This window comes from Sinocyclocheilus rhinocerous, unplaced genomic scaffold (assembly GCF_001515625.1).
Source record: "Sinocyclocheilus rhinocerous isolate Xijiao unplaced genomic scaffold, SAMN03320098_v1.1 scaffold418, whole genome shotgun sequence".
In the NCBI taxonomy this organism is placed as follows: Eukaryota; Metazoa; Chordata; class Actinopteri; order Cypriniformes; family Cyprinidae; genus Sinocyclocheilus; species Sinocyclocheilus rhinocerous.
Genome location: NW_015651146.1, coordinates 1,164,221 through 1,180,760, shown reverse-complemented (window position 1 = coordinate 1,180,760; position 16,540 = coordinate 1,164,221). Strand labels below are relative to the sequence as shown.

At 35.4% G+C, this 16,540-nt stretch overlaps 2 protein-coding genes and 1 long non-coding RNA gene across 4 annotated transcripts; 1 reads left to right on the top strand and 2 right to left on the bottom strand.

Moving 5' to 3' along the window:
* The first annotated feature begins 193 nt into the window (after positions 1-193).
* Positions 194-3,922, top strand: emd (emerin). 2 transcript variants are annotated; one of them, XM_016518056.1, is made up of 9 exons: positions 205-273; positions 735-803; positions 904-987; positions 1,230-1,325; positions 1,805-1,839; positions 1,919-1,956; positions 2,492-2,533; positions 2,629-2,685; positions 2,831-3,922. In XM_016518056.1, the coding sequence occupies exons 3-9, from the start codon at positions 906-908 to the stop codon at positions 3,054-3,056; spliced, it is 576 nt and encodes a 191-aa protein (XP_016373542.1). In that variant the 5' UTR covers positions 205-273; positions 735-803; positions 904-905; the 3' UTR covers positions 3,057-3,922. The 2 variants fall into 2 exon arrangements, with proteins under 2 accessions (XP_016373541.1, XP_016373542.1); XM_016518055.1 differs by lacking the exon at positions 735-803 and having other exon boundaries at positions 194-273.
* Positions 3,923-5,549: 1,627 nt separating this feature from the next.
* On the bottom strand, positions 5,550-9,868 carry LOC107712722 (HAUS augmin-like complex subunit 7). Its single transcript, XM_016518053.1, has 10 exons — positions 9,749-9,868; positions 9,242-9,357; positions 9,072-9,139; positions 8,440-8,501; positions 8,058-8,140; positions 7,726-7,935; positions 7,531-7,636; positions 7,234-7,449; positions 6,038-6,149; positions 5,550-5,957 (listed from the first exon to the last, which is right to left on the bottom strand). Exons 1-10 carry the CDS (start codon positions 9,803-9,805, stop codon positions 5,896-5,898), a joined length of 1,092 nt encoding a protein of 363 aa, XP_016373539.1. The 5' UTR covers positions 9,806-9,868; the 3' UTR covers positions 5,550-5,895.
* A 1,176-nt stretch (positions 9,869-11,044) lies between these two features.
* On the bottom strand, positions 11,045-12,241 carry LOC107712728 (uncharacterized). Its single transcript, XR_001636821.1, has 3 exons — positions 12,150-12,241; positions 11,922-12,051; positions 11,045-11,722 (listed from the first exon to the last, which is right to left on the bottom strand). It is a non-coding gene; the product is annotated as an uncharacterized LOC107712728 (long non-coding RNA).
* Between the last annotated feature and the right edge of the window lie 4,299 nt (positions 12,242-16,540).

The window sequence follows — 16,540 nt, the reverse complement described above, 5'->3', positions numbered from 1 at the left end:
GACAGAGAAAAAGCAGGCAGGACGACAGATTAAGACGACATCAACAGACAACATACATGCCTACATATACTGATTTACCTGAACAAGTAGGCAATGACTGTAGACAAAGACAAATGTATAGTACAAAGCACAAAGCAGTCGACTCATTTTTGACACAAATGGAACCTCATATTATAGTCACTGCAGGCGTAAGGAAGTGATGCGCGTCTCCTCCTTCAGCGCGACACGCCCAGCTCAGGAAAGCGCCTTTTTAACGTCCTGGGATCGGTTCAGGTAATTCAATTATGACTAAATTTAATTTTTTAATTTAAAAGGTATATGTATAGGCGAGAACATACACGAAACTCTTGCTACTGCTCACCCTTCTATCCTAAGTCATGCTAAATGCGTTGTTGAAGTTGAGTCAGTGGTTTCGCGTGCTAGCGCGATCCCAAGAAATCGGTTTCTCTGACCTTTTGTACACCTGAAAAACGCTTTTGTGCTCCTTTTCTCCCAAATGCTTTTTCTTTAATCTGACAGAAGATGCCATGTTCGTTTGATCTTTGCGTAGGACGTGTCTTTTGTTCAGAGTAACGTTATGTTAACGTTAACTTACCTCTTGAAGTTTCCAACTGTTGCAGGCTGCACATGTGTGACATTCAGCCCCAGATGTTATAGCAGTCTGGCACTTTGTTCATTCTTATGCAGTGCTGGTTTTTGTATCTCTCAATGAGAGATTGGTTTTGTTCTTTCAGACTCTTTATAGAGATAAAATAAGCTTGGTTTTACGTTACGTTTCTCAGTCAACCAGTAGGCCTACTAACGCGAGTTACCTACATGCTCGAACAATTGTTATGAGTCATCTCATTTAAAAAAAAATTTTTTTTGTAATCTTAAACCTTAACATAAAACCTGTTGTTGCAGATATGTCCTCATTAAGTGGAAAATCTGATAAGGAGATCAGTCAGCTGTTGGATGAATATGGCATTAAACATGGACCCATAGTAGGTATGTCATAAGCCTTTAGTCTTTTAGAATAAGTTGTAACATTATAGTCATAAAAAACGATATTAATTTTTAAAAAAGTATGTAAAAAACGATTTTTCTTTAAATAATTTTAATTTAATTTCTTCATTTTTTAATTCATTAAATTTTTGCACTAACTCAGGAAAGCACGTTAAAGCGTGTTTGTTTTTCAGTGACTCTGGGGAAAGTTGTGCTGTGATTTGGTGGCGGTTTTGTTTTTACAGAATCCACACGGAAGCTTTATGAAAAGAAACTGAATGAAGCCATGGGCAAAAAAGCTAAGCCTTCCTCGCCTGACAAGACATACTACCGGGAAGAAAGTAAGGCTTCTCTTAAAAGTGTCCTATTATGCTCTTTTACAATGTCTTGAATTTGTTTTGGGGGTGTACTAGAATATGCTCTCATGCTTGGTGGTTCAAAAAACGCATTATTTTTTTACATAATTTACATTATTACAATACCTTTCTCCCCATCCTGGCACAAACGACTCGATTAGTTCCGGGTGCCGCTTTGTGACATCACAAAACCCGGAAAACAACGCTGTAGTCCAAACGAGCCGTTCGTTGTAGTTCTTGAAAAGGGATTTTTTAAAAACGAAATATCTCCCTTTGGAGTGGACTTTGAGATTTGTAAGTTTCTAGATCTTTTTTATGCCCAAACACGCACACTACACACTGACTAAAATTCAAAAAGTGAAAAAGCATAATAGGACCCCTTTAAGAAAAAAAAGACAGTCTTTGACTTTCCCCATATTTAGAGTGTAGCATTACAATTGTAAAATTTGCTTTTGTTTTCATAGAGGAGGAAGTTGAATATATTACCTATCATCAGCCCGTAAGTAAAAACTGAACTGAACTTGAAGGGTTATATCATCAGATATGTAGTCTATTAATAAGACATTTTTCATATTCAGCAGCCACAGCTGACCAGACACGATGGATTTGGTGATGTGTAAGTAGCATATTTTATTTTCCTGAGTATGTTTCTGCAGGTCTTAAAAAGTCTTAATGTGCCCTTCCACAATTTAAGGTCTTAAAAAGGTCTCGAATCAGAGCAGAAAGTCTTAAATTCATAAAGTCATGGTATGAAATTTTGCATGCGTTGTTAAAAATAAATACCTTTCTCAGTATTTTTATTTTCCAATACAAATAACTGAAACATTCTTAAAACAGGATACATCAAAGTCTTGAGAAATTTCACAAAAGTTTATCCTTAAAACAAGAACAAATACAGTATGTGTCAAAAAGGGTATGAAATCTTTTTCCATATTCTATTTTTGTAGAATGAATTAAAAATGAACAGGAATCGATTGGAAGTTGTATTTTCAAACTTTGAAGTTATACAACATAATGACACCGAACATACACAGAAAACCTAAGCAGTAATCTGAAATCACAATCATAACGTCTATTAAAATGTCTTGCTGAGATCACAAATATCCTTCTGATATGCTTACAGTAATTGTATATGTGTGATCCCTCCCCAGCACAAGGAGGTCAAAGGTCACCGATGCAGATTTTGCCCACAAGTGAGATTCATTCATTCATTCCCTTTTCATCTATTTTTTTAGCGTAAAAGTGGTTTCCACATAAATGTAACTGGATATATGCTTTCTCTCCTCAGCATACGGAGGTCAAATCTGACTGATTACAGAGATGACAACATAGGCTATACCAATGAGTGAGTTTTTCTTTTAATAATATTATTTAACAATTGTCTTATTTTCGGCTTCTCCTACAACATGTTACTACAATTTGGCTGTAATACTGTAGTATAATAACAACACTCAAAAATCAATGAAATGTCCTTCCTGTCTATGTTGAAGGCCGGTTATCAGCCCAACTCGTATGTCCTATCAGAGTTCTTCTCGGCTTGGCCCGTCAGTCTCCACATCCATGCAGCGTGGTCCATCCAGTCCAGAGACCAGCAAATCTGGAGGTGTGCCGGGCTGGCTTCGTATCTTGGCGTTTCTTATCATTGCTGTGTTTCTTTATTATGTGTACACATGTATGGAGCCTGCAGAGGAGACCCCCTTTAAAAGCGTTCAGTAGAGGAATGGTGAGGTTTTAAATATGTTCAGCAGCCCCAACCTAAACTGATTCTGTACAAGAACAACCATAAATATAGCCTGGAATAAGAGCTTAAAAAATAATATTCTGTGTGAGTACAGATAGTGAAGTTTAGTACCAGTTGTCGTACAACCATGAACTTGTGCATAATGCGTAAAGTTTTATTCAAATACTTTATGCATTTTTATTATCAAACAGGTACAGATGTGGAAGACTATCCATATTAAGAAAATTCTGAATTTTTATGATAGTTGGGGCATTTAAATCTTTAAAGCTTATTTTCTTATGAATTGTATATGAAATCCTTTTGCTGTGGCTTGTGTTCATGGGACATTCTGTAGAGCACTGTTTGCTAAACCGTTTCAATTCGCTGTTTTCAGTGTTAAACCCTTTTAATAAATTCTAAGGTGCTGAATTGAAAACTGAAGAGATTTGAGCAATGAAGTACACAAGGTTGTGCTAGTTTGTGAATATTAGTTACAGCTAAAGGACATTGTTAGGCGCAATGCAACAACCCTTTCAGCCAAGACTATATTCACAATATAACAAGCTTTCAGTTCCTTATTACTATTGTGGAAAATTATTAAGGATATAAATTGTATTTTTTTATTAAACAGATTAATTCATTCATTACTATCCTACTGCTGCTTGTCCCTGACATGTTAACACTACCAAAATGCCTTTTTTACTATACATATATAGTATTGAAAAAATGTTTTTGGACAACCTAAGCCACACATACAATGTATGAATATCATTGTTATTAGAATTAGTCTTTGATAATGACAACTCAGTGCAAACAAATGTTTATACTAAAGCTTTGCTCATTTTGCAAATTAATTGAACACTTATTGAATTTCAAATTTGTTTGCTTGAAAAACATTTACTGTCTTTAAAAAAAAATGCCACTTGGTTTGAAATGGTATCTAATAAAGTGACATTTGTGTAAGAATTTTTTCCTGTATTTATCGACTTAAATCCTTTGACCAAGTTTTCAGCAGAACTGTTTCCACACGTGTAAAGGCTTCTGGTACTGTTTAGAGGCTCTAGGAGAGGGACAGCAAATGTCTGTTAATATTACACTGCAAACTGTTCATCTTTTTATTTCTTGATTGCTGTCAAGGGAGTGAATAAACAGTAACATATTAGAAATTCAACTTAGGAAATTCAGCTTGTGAAGAACATCAAATTACATATTTACTCAGATATTAGTGCTTTATTAAAGTGAACGTATCCATAAAAAAACATACATGATATTATCTGTATGGCTCAAAAGGATGGCAGAAAAAGTTTTTGACTATTACAGTGAATAAAACTTCTTGTGTGTAAATACGTGAACACAGTCCTTATATATTATTCATAGGGACTGCAGTACCTGATGCTGCTTCTGAAACAGAACAGATGTAGTCAGTAAAGTACAGTATTAGAATTAATGTATTGTAAAGACTAAAGTATAGATGTCCAGACATAAATACTCATTTTAAATGATAAAGTCTGAAAAAAAAGACACAAAAAAAAAATCGCTGTTACTCTGCTCACCCTCCAGACTCAAATCCCAATGCTGTGATGAAGATGTTGATAAGAACCGTAGAGAACACAAAAACAGTGGCCATATCATTCATTGTGTTTAGCCTCGGCTGTTTCTTAACATCATTCAGGTCATACTTCACTGAAAGGAACAACAGAAAACACAGTTACTTACATAAATGAAATTACAGCAGAGAAAAAAATCCTTCCAGAAATAATAACTAACCAATGAAGATGAGTAGGAGGCCAACAGTGACCTGCAGTGAGATGGACAGTGAGATCATAGCGATAAGAGGAGCAAAAGATCTCTATTCCTCAAGTAAGTCAAGTTCTTTCCACAGGACAGAATCACTGAAAGCTTAAGCAAATATGAAACTTCACGGAGCACTGCTTGTACACAATTGAAGGACCTTTTCAACAGAAGTATGAGCATCACTTAAAGGACCTTTTCAACAGAAGTATGAGCATCACTTAGGTGCTACTGAGGGGATGCTGTCTTGTGGATAGTGTGCTTGCATGTAACAGCCAGATATTTAACAAATTACTTCATTTTAAACGTATATTATTGCCTCTAGAGTTACAAGATGTTATCTGTGTTGTAAAATGCTTTTGGGAAACTAGCATATTTAACAAACAAACAAACGAAAAAGATTAGGAAGCACACATCTATTACTCACCTCTCCTTGTTGATTGAGGGCTTGATTCTCCATTGGCTTCAGGTTTTGTTTAGCAACAGAAATGGTTACAGGAAGCTCACAAACATAACAGCTCAGCCTGAGAAATGTTTTACACTAAAATTCCTGGCTTTCTCCAAAATATGTGCTTTTAAACATCGAAAGACCCTCCCATTAGTGTCACCAATGTGTTAACAGACAATAACTTCTAAAGTTTACACAAATGTAAATTATCTATAAATTAAGAAACACCCCGCGTTTCTATAAGGTGAGTTTTTATTTAAAAAAAACAAAAAAAACATGTCATAACATGATTGCAAATCAAACACTGACAGTGAAAGATACGCTTGTGTTTGCTACTACACATACTAATAACAGACTTTTGTAAAGAAAGAGGATTATAGTTTATAACTATTAAGTGTATACTATTTGAAGGCAATTTTATAAGTGGAATGCCTATTGATCAATGTCTTGGAGTTCACAAACAGCAATTTGTTATTTATTCCTAGTATAAATCTGCATAACAGTGCACAGCATAGTGGTGTTATTACATTTTACACCTCATGCCTTTACCAATTAAAATTCAAACTAGGTTGTAGATTTCTGCTTAGTCCTTGAGGTTATGATTGGTGAAGGGAGAGAAAAGTCACATATCTGTTCTTTAGCTCCTCTAATCGTTCGGCTAAAAAAAAAAAAAAAAACATGTTATTTTGAAGTTTAAGAAATTTTGCTCAAAACCAAGACATCCAAGAAAACACTCACGCAGCGTGTGCTTCTCTCCTTTAGACCAGTACCGCTTGTCTGTCTGCAGCTGTTGCACTGTTTGTGTGAGAGACAATGAGGTTTCAGACAGCTGCTTAAGAGCCTCCAGCTCCTGAAACGTAAATGAAGAATATGCTAAACATTTGTATTTGAACATGCAAAATATATACGAGGTCTGTCCGGAGAGTATCCAGCCATGTAATATCAAAACATTCTGCAAAATCCTTTGTTGGAATCGCCTTCAGCTGCCTTGTTGTATTCTCTTGAATCTCATCGATGGTCTGAAATCTGAAATGATTTTAGTTTTGGGAAAAGCCAGAAGTCGCAGGGCACCAAATCTTGGCTGTAGGGGGGGCCGAGTCACCTGGGTGATTTGATGTTTCGCCAAAAACCTCTGCATGAGACGTGATGCATGGGCAGGTGAATTGTCGTGATGAAGCTGCCAGTCACCAGTTGCCCATAGCTGCGACCGTTTTCATCATATTGCATCTCATATTTTTCATATTACATGGCTGGATACTTTCCAGACAGCCCTTGGACATTTACGGAGGCTCTAAGTGGACATGGTGATACAATATGAGATGAAGTGAGAAAATCTATTTCAATGCTTCTGCGGTCTTCCGAGAAAACTTTTGTTTCGAGTTTGCTAACTGAGAAAATGCAAATGTTTTGTGTTTGCTAACAAAACATTTGCATTTTCTCACAAAAGTATTGCATTCCCCAGAACAACTTGGCGTTGGCTCACAAAACATTTGCTTCTCTCGCAAAAGTATTTCGCTCCCCAGAGAAACTAATCACTCATTCGCAAAACTTTTGCATGCTTTCATAAAAGTACTGCACTCCCCCAAGAATCCTTTGCGTTCTTTTGCAAAACTATTGTTCAGTTCAGTTTCTTGCACAGACTGATGGGTTTGCTTCATAAGCCCTCAGTATATTGTCAGGAGCCACGGGTATTAATTTTGTGTTCCCTGATATTTTTTTGACTCTTAAAGTGACGAAAACCACTGACTTGCATTTTATGCATTTCCAAGGACCATGGTTTCAGCTAAAAATAAATCTTCTTTACGGTTTTACTGAATAAAAAAAGTCACCTACACCATGGATGGCCTGAGGGTGAGTAAATTCACAGCAAATTTTCATTTTTGGGTGAACTATCCCTTTAAATGACTCCAGATAAATGATGTAGGATGCTTTACCGTATTACAGGTGTGCAGGAGCTGATGTACAGACTGAAACACACTTGCACCAGAACTGAGGGCCGGAGGGGCTCTCTGGCAGTACGCCTTAAAGTCTGTGTTGTAGATGTGTCCGAAAGAAGTCATGAGCAGAGACATGTCTGAGATGGCCACTTTCAGCGCACAGGGGGACAGCACAGCTGCAGAGCCTGACGAATGTGACTGCAGGAACTCACACTGAGGAGCAGAGAGGATCACGCTATTATGGAAACCAAACACATCAAATCAGATGTGAAAAATGGCACATGATGGTCCCACCTCTTTGTGGAGCTCGTCTAATGTGCTCTGGGTAGACTGCAGCAGCGCCATGGCCTCTGTCAGGCTTTCTTCTCCATGACTTCCTAGTCGGGAATGTTGATCACTCCTTCAATGCCAGTAAATAACAACCGTGTTAAAGACAACAGTTTGAAAAAAAAAAAAACTTGTACATGGGTGCATAACAATCACACAGACCTGTTTATGAAATCGCTGGGTTTACTGTGGTTTCCGTTTGTTTTGTTGCGAGTTGACTGTGTGCGTATTATATGTTCACGGATATGCGCAGGCCACGGGTTGCAGACTGGATTCAGGAGCATATCCAGGTCAGATAAGTGGTCCTGAAACATCAGCTCCCCAAGAAGATCATCGTTCTTTACACTGTCATCACCAGAGCATGAGTTCTGCCTACATCCATCAAAACAAACAACAGAGAAACAAGACCACTTTAAATGATTGTAGGCCTGAGGAGGGCCTGACTCAAGGTTGTTGTTAAATCAGTGTTACAAAAAACTGCACAAGTCAGATACCTAGAGTTTATGGAGGAGTCTGCTTGAATCACCATTAGAATCTGCTCCAGAAACCTTAGTTGCCGCAATGGTGGTGCACGGCCCTGAAAATATAACAGACGCAACAGGACAGATGAATTCCTTCTGTTTTAGTCCTTCTGCATTTAAAATGATTAGATACGATTCTTAACCAAGTATCAATCCATCCCCAAACATTTTTTGCTTGTTCAAACATGTTCTGTATAAAATGTTTTATTTCAATGAAGTTGTCAGCAGTGTTGCTAAAGGTGCAAGTGAAACTAAAAAGATCAAACTTTCAAAAACATTTCACAGTAATCTCTACTCTGTTCCTTACATAAAATGCACTAGACAGTATAAAGAACAACATTGTAGAACTTCATACCTTAATCAAATCCTGGTCATTAGCTTTACATAACATCATTTCATAACCAAACCGTGTGAGTTCTGTGTGCGAGAGAGAAAGCACAACAAAACAATAAACACAAGAAAACAAAACAAAAAAAATAAATAAATAAAAAAACAAGAGCAGACCAAGCTTTGTTGGGCCTTTTCTTTGCAAATAAATAAATAAATAATCAGAGTAACAGCTATATTTATGAAAAAAATGAAACCACATACTTATTCTGACCAATATATTAAAATATATATAAAAAAAATAAGATCATACTAAATTTTACTTTCATTCAATTACAATTAATTTGGGGGGCTGCTTTGTGATCCTTATATAGAGTCTTTTAATGTCATCTAATGATTCTTGCCTGACAAGATTTTTTTGGTATACAGGTATGAACTATTGTTACGCTGAATGACATTTTCGAGGGTGTCTTCTGTAAATCATGGTAAAAATGTACGATAGTCATTGTTTTTTGATCAGAAAAACAAATAAACAAATAAATATATATATATATATATATATATATATAAAATTCAAACAGACATTCTAATGTTTGGGGGAAAACTAAAATTAAAGCTGTAATAAACTTTTTATTGTCTTTGACTCATACAAAGGATTACCTTGAACTAAATCCTCATTCTGAGTTGATTTCATTGTGGAAAACTTCTCCTTTAGGGATGGACAAATGCTTTGTAAACACAAACAGAGCAAGGCATTTTAGTATACAGATTTGCAAACTACACATTTGGCATCATTCTAATCATGTTTAGAAGTCTATCATGCATCAGACCTGGCGCAAATCCATTTGAGTATATCTGTCCTGTGTAATGAAGGAGAGCAGAGGAGCTCCTGCACACTGTCCGGCTCCCGCAGGTACAGCCCATCCACCAGAGGACAGCCCAGACTCTGAGCAGACCATACAACAGTTCAAACAGCCCATCTAGTTACTGTGTTACTGACAATATTTAGACTCGCTAAACAGACAGTGTTCATATACAGCATACACTGAGCCTGATAACAGAAACGGTAACTAAACCAGCCATTATATCAATTACTGTATTTTTCTATTACACAAGTGGTGTCCTAAAATGTGAACAACAGATAATATCTTAAAATATCTGTTATTTTAATTGCACACACATCTGTTAGCTCCAAAACTAGCAGCTTAGTGGCTCATTAGACACAAAACACTACTACAGACTCAAAACAGCCGGTCAAAAAAGTTCGCAAAACATCAGAAAATGATTGAATGTGTCATTTTCTGTGTGTGGTGTGTCTGTAAAGATGTGTAAACTACCTGAAGGCTATTGTAAACTCGCATAGACAGCAGCTGCTCTTTTGAATTGTCCGCCATGTTGTTATTCCTGCAGTGAGTCTGTGCGTCAGTGGCGTTCAGCGCCTGCGGTTACAGCGACCCCCAGCGGCCACGCGGACATTACAACTATGATTACACTATTATGCTATGATTATGAACTATGATTACGCTGGGAAGGCCTAATGATGATTATCATATCTACCTTGTGCATTATAAATAATTATAATAATTGAAGATTTGAGCATTTTTTGATGATTCAGTAAGACAAAAATTGTGAGTCTTTTATTTCTTATATCCTTCTGACACCCAGCTATGGGGTTTTGTCCTCTGTTGCAGACACATTTTAGTGAATTTCCTTAAACCTTAAATGTCACTGATTTAAGTCTGGATGTCCTGTAAAGAGCACATTACCAAATGTTTGGCAGTTTTACCATGACCACTTCCTCTCCTTGGTCTTTAAAATGGCTGACATTAATGTAGTGATTCAATTTAACACCCTTATGGAAATATGATAATATTTTGTAATGATCATTTAAATCTGACAAATTTTTGTTTTGTTTTGACTAATAATTGTTTTTCATAAATCAACATCTCAGGAAAATGTTATGGGCTTCAAATATGTCAAAATATGACTTCTGTTACGAAACAGGACATGGATTCCATACATGTCAGGACACCAGGAGTTAAAGCATGTTTATTACGCTTTTTGGGAGACACAAGTGAATAGGGAAAGAAATTATACATCAATATTCCTATGAAATATTAGATATTATTATGAAAATTTTGCCAATTATTACTCCCCTTATTACACTAATTTTTTCATTACATGTTGCCCCAAGAAAACATTAATATGCAAATTAGATACAGTGCATAGATACATTGTATATAATGGGAAAACCTGTTCATTTTACACACAACTAGCATAAAGCAAAATGGTATATCAAATTACTCCGTTATATCTTTCATAACATAGTTGAGAATCATCCTTTTATAAAATTTTGTATAAAAACTTGTGTAATAAAAACTGATTTTTAAAAAACGGGTGAAAAAAAGAATCCCACTGTTTCTGCCTTTACATGTCTATTCATGTCTTTTTATTTTTCCTGTGGCTAATTATTTTCTGCAAGACTGGTCATAATTTTTTTTAAGTCAGTTACGTAAAAACTAATTTGAATCTGAAAAGTAAGACTGATAACCACTTGGTTAACTGCTAGTTACTCAAACTAGTTCTTATGACACAGTCTTAACGTGGTGACTATGTTTATGCAACTGGCCCCTACTATAGAGGACATAGCATAACATATGAATAAAATATAATTTTTCAAACATTTTATTTTTCCTTTTTTTCTTATGTTCTAAACAATAAATGACATGAAATGACAATGTCATGGCTTTTTTTTCCTGGTGGTCAGTACAGGAGGATATTTCAGGTATATGTACTGTTTTTACTTCTTCATCTTAGACAATATGCAAACTGGTTTATCAATACATCCCAAATATTTTGCTGGAACAAATCAAATGTCAAATGTACTGTATGAAACAGCTTGATTAAATTATTCAAAATATTTCTGGACAAAAATATGCTTTATCTCAATGAGGTTTTCAGTAGTGTTGCTTTAAAGATGCAATAACCAAAACAAATTCACAAACATTTCACTATAACCTCTATTGTGTTCCTTAAATAAAAAGGTGTCCTTAATGCCTGCCGTCTTCACATAAACTGAGAAAATTACAAATTCATAGTTTGTTAAAATGTGCTGTCTAAACATTACAAAATATCACATGAGATTTTTTGCTTAGATATGATATGGAGGACAATGTCCAGTAATTTGTTCGGGAAATACATTTTGATGACACAAAAGGCAAGTTGAGTGCCAATTCTTATGTGCTTATACATCTTCAGTGAAGTTTAAAGATCTGGTCTGAGCGAGTGCAGTTTCAAATATTACACTGCCCCTGAAAAAAGGGATGAGATGTAAAGTTAATACAGTCTGAGAATTATTAATTATTCCGATGTGAGAATAAAGAAGGGATAGATGTTTATAGATGTACAGATTTCTTATAGTGACACTTCCTCAATTAACTATAAAAATTATGTAAATAATGAGAATAAATCTATTTTCTAATAATGAGACTTTGTTGTTACTCTGCTCACCCTCCAGACTCAAATCCCAATGCTGTGATGAAGATGTTGATAAGAACAGTAAAGAACACAAATACAGTTGCCGCGTCATTCATTGTGTTTAGCCTCGGCTGTATCTTAACATCATTCAGGTCATACTTCACTGAAGGGAACAACAGAAAACACATCTGTGTTACGTCAATGAAATTACAGCAGAATACGTTCAAAGAAACTTAATAACAGACATAAGTGTAAACTAACCAATGAAGATGAGTAGGAGGCCAACAGCGACCTGCAGTGAGATGGACAGTGAGATCAGAGCGATAAGAGGAGCATAGAAGCGGTGCTGCTACACTGAAACATAAACAACGGATTGCTCCTTCAGCTCTGCTGCTGTGTTCTGATTGGGAGTAGTGTGTGGACTGACATCCTAGTGACTCGAATCTTTTGATTCCTTTCATTGAAAAGACTCGCTATGATTCGGTTTTTTTTTTTAATGAGAACATTATGTCAACCTATAAGGAAGCAGTTACAATACAAAAATATTAAAATAATAATAATGAAAAAATTATAATACAAGACAGGAGTATATAATTAAACAAAACACATCACATTCAAAGGAAAAGATTGAACAACTTACGGATTTCAATTGTTTTCAAAGCCTTCTTATTTCATGAGTAAGAAATTGTCCCAAAGTAATGCTGTATTTCAGCAAGCAAAAAAAGAAGAAGTGGCTTCTGACTTGAGAATTTATATTTATGTATATAAAATGTTGTTAACAAGATAAGAAGATTAGGTAGCCTACATTTTGTTTTTTTCTGTAAATACACTTTTTTCCTATTAACAAATCCAAACAAAACATTCTCCCAAAGTAAAGAAAATTCTTCATCAATATTATCATTAAAAAATGACGAAAAGTCTTCACAACAATTTAGAGTAATGGCAGTGGCAAAATAAATGCACTATAGTCTCTGGGTGCTGTTTACAAAAAGAACAGTTTGTATCAATATCTTTTTTTGTATTTCTTTAAGAAAGCATTAACAGGATATATACGATGGCTAATTCGAAAGGAAATGTATTTTATCTTATTAGTAATTAAGTATCTATTCGGCATCAGCCAAACTTTCCTCCAGGCAATATCAGAAACAAAAGCATTCCAATAAACTGTAACATTTGGAACTGACACAAATTCATTAAGAAATAACAAACGTATTGATTTATTAGAAGAAGTGGCTGAAAAGCAATGTTTCCCCTGAAACAGTATAGGATCTAAAAAAGGTAAGACAGACGGATAGGGGATCTTTTGAAACAGTCTAACTCCAGATGGTATGGCATCAAAAACAATAGCAAATTCTTTAGGGGTAATGGGAATATTAAAATGACAAAGAAATTCTTCATAGTTTAGTGGCCATTGAAAAAAAAAAAAAAAAAAAGAAGTGGCTTCTGACTTGAGAATTTATATTTATGTACATAAAATTTTGTTAACAAGATAAGAAGATTAAGTAGCCTACATTTTGTTTTTTTCTGTAAATGCACTTTTTTCATATTAACAAATCCAAACAAAACATTCTCCCAAAGTAAAGAAAATTCTTCATCAATATTATCATTAAAAAATTAGGAAAAGTCTTCACAACAATTTAGAGTAATGGCAGTGGCAAAATAAATGCACTATAGTCTCTGGGTGCTGTTTACAAAAAGAACAGTTTGTATCAATATCTTTTTTTGTATTTCTTTAAGAAAGCATTAACAGGATATATACGATGGCTAATTCGAAAGGAAATGTATTTTATCTTATTAGTAATTAAGTATCTATTCGGCATCAGCCAAACTTTCCTCCAGGCAATATCAGAAACAAAAGCATTCCAATAAAACTGTAACATTTGGAACCGACACAAATTCATTAAGAAATAACAAACGTATTGATTTATTAGAAGAAGTGGCTGAAAAGCAATGTTTCCCCTGAAACAGTATAGGATCTAAAAAAGGTAAGACAGACGGATAGGGGATCTTTTGAAACAGTCTAACTCCAGATGGTATGGCATCAAAAACAATAGCAAATTCTTTAGGGATAATGGGAATATTAAAATGACAAAGAAATTCTTCATAGTTTAGTGGCCATTGTCATTAAACAATTGATTTACGAGTAAAATATTTGCTCAAACCAGCACTTAAAGAAAAGAGATTTGATTTTATACAGAATATCTTGGTTATTCCAGATAAAATATTTATGAGGAGAAACGTTGTGCTTGTATAACAGAGCCCAGGCGAGAAGGACCTGGAAGGAAAAAAATTGGAGAAAATGTAATGTGGAAAATGTAAAGTTCCAGACAGAGGTTGGATTTTTGAGAAAGTGTTTGGCCCAGTTGATTTTAAGAGTATTATAGAATGCACAAAACCCATTTTCATAGGTATTTAAAACCACATATTTTTATATATAATGTATGCCATTTTTCCATATGAAATTAAATAACATTTTGTCAGTATTCTTGAGTGTTCTTATCAACATGGAGAAACTGAGCAGCTGTCGCTATGATTTGTTCAAGGACTCAGTTACGTCATTAGATGTCGACAAGTCACATTCCTCATATAATTACATGTTTTAATTCAGTGTTGTTAAAGCCCAAGTCTTGTTTACTCAGTGATTACTTGCCTCATGTATTTTGTCATACAATTACATCTAGATATTTTTACATGCATCTCCCATAAAGCCATATCCGAATAACAAACCCATAAGCATAATACAGAAAACAATTAATGAAGGCAGTCGATGGAGTTTTGGATTATCTGTTTTTTTTTTAATATATATATATATATATATATATATATGCGTATATATATATTTGTCACTCTATCAGGTCTCGATAAAGTGGATGTCTGTTGTGGTGGAGAGGAGGGATACCATACATATACCACTGTTATATATATCATCACTGTCCGGAGAGTTCAATGATTGGGGTATACGTCTTAGATATAGTTCGATTTAAAAATTATTCAGAGACGAGCATAGCTTGAGGCCTATTTTGGTAGTTAAGCTTTGCTGAGGATAAGATAAGGTTAGGAAATGTTTCTTTATTATGGTATAGCAGGTTCACTGACCGATCCTCCCTGACCACCACTTTGGCCTGCTGATTGTGTCTGGACCTTTAAATGGGTTCAGTCTGTGAGACCTGCCAGCGCTCTCGAAACACTAGAGACTCCACTGGAACTGTCTGAGCTTGATCGAACCCAGCCAAAAGTTGGACACACTCATGCAGATATAACACAGTTTTGCTTGAAGGAATATTCCGGGTTCAATACAAGACCACAAAAATTACTTTTAAGTATTTTTTCAAAGAAAATGAGAGACAATTATCAATAATATTATTGATAAACTACATAAGAAGCAAAAATTGAGGTTGCGATGAGGCCCTTACAATAAAATTTAATGTTTTTTGAAAGATTTAAAAGAAGAAATGACACTTGTAATCATACAAATCGCACGTACATAAATTCTTCTGTATTATTTGAGCTGTAAAGCTGTTTTAACAATCATTTTTACAATAATTTTATGGTTTTATGGTCTATGCTGTTGCATCATCATGGCAAAAGTTGTCAATTTGGATTTAATTTTACACAAAAAACATTAGTAAGTGATTTTTCCCACACTAAATTCATGTTGACATTCATACTGTTTACATCTTGTGGCTACACTATTAGAACAATGAGTATTTAAATGTTTATGGATAGGCCCCATTCACTTCCATTGTAAGCCCCAGGTTTTTGCTTTATTTTTATAAAGAAAAGCAGGGTCTGAACCCAGAATATTCCTAAAAAAAAAAAGGGTTTCCATTTAAAGATCCAACGACAAAATGTTCTGCTAGTCGTAGAACGAGTCAACCCATTTTAAGCAACGTGTCTGTTGGCATTTAACAACTAGTCAGATTGGCAGTGCAACACTGCTCCACCTCCAGGCTCCATGCCATAAACAGGGCAGAGTATCAGGAGGAGAACATCAGCATGGACTATAGCACATTAATGGCAGCACAGATGCGCTGGGAGGAGAAACGTGTGTCCACCAACCGCTTAAGAGCCACAGTGAAGCATCGACAGACAAAAGTGAAGTTAAACAATGACAGTGTAAAGCGAGCGATATGATATCAACATGCTCCGCAAAGACACGACCGACCAATGTAATGACATGATCTAGTGATGCTCATGCTTGCATTGTCTGCTTTCGATATTCGCCAGTTTCTTTGAACTGGACAATCTAGAAAAGTGTTCTATACAGATAAAGTTTATTTTTCGAGATCCGTATGTACATGTCGTGAAGCGTATTTCACAGAGCTGTGGGCAGGGCAGTCTGTTGCATAAGTGCCAGTCTCGTTCCCCAAAATGATTGTATTAGGTTGCAATGCATCAACTGTAGCAGTATGATCGTAACGGTACCATTCCAGACGATTATGGGGTGTAAAAGGAGGTAACCCCGGATGGTACAACTCATCAGTGGAATGTCAATGGAAAGTAACTGAATCAAACACACTATCATCTGACATGGAGAATCATGCATGTCTTTACATATATAATAAGGAATACTGTTCTGTGCAAACTTGTTGTTCTGAAATGCTAAAGTATGGACCAATAGCCAGACAGTGTGTCTATCAAAGTCCACAGTG

Bases quoted from the DNA above. Each gene is read 5' to 3' on its own strand.
- emd (XM_016518055.1), top strand. From the start codon at position 906: ATGTCCTCATTAAGTGGAAAATCTGATAAGGAGATCAGTCAGCTGTTG. The intron at 1,326-1,804 runs GTAAGGCTTCTC...TTGTTTTCATAG, and splicing joins GACATACTACCGGGAAGAAA to AGGAGGAAGTTGAATATATT. The intron at 2,534-2,628 runs GTGAGATTCATT...TTCTCTCCTCAG, and splicing joins GATGCAGATTTTGCCCACAA to CATACGGAGGTCAAATCTGA.
- LOC107712722 (XM_016518053.1), bottom strand. From the start codon at position 9,805: ATGGCGGACAATTCAAAAGAGCAGCTGCTGTCTATGCGAGTTTACAAT. The intron at 8,502-9,071 runs GTAATCCTTTGT...TCTCGCACACAG, and splicing joins GAATGAGGATTTAGTTCAAG to AACTCACACGGTTTGGTTAT. The intron at 8,141-8,439 runs GTATGAAGTTCT...TTATATTTTCAG, and splicing joins ATGACCAGGATTTGATTAAG to GGCCGTGCACCACCATTGCG.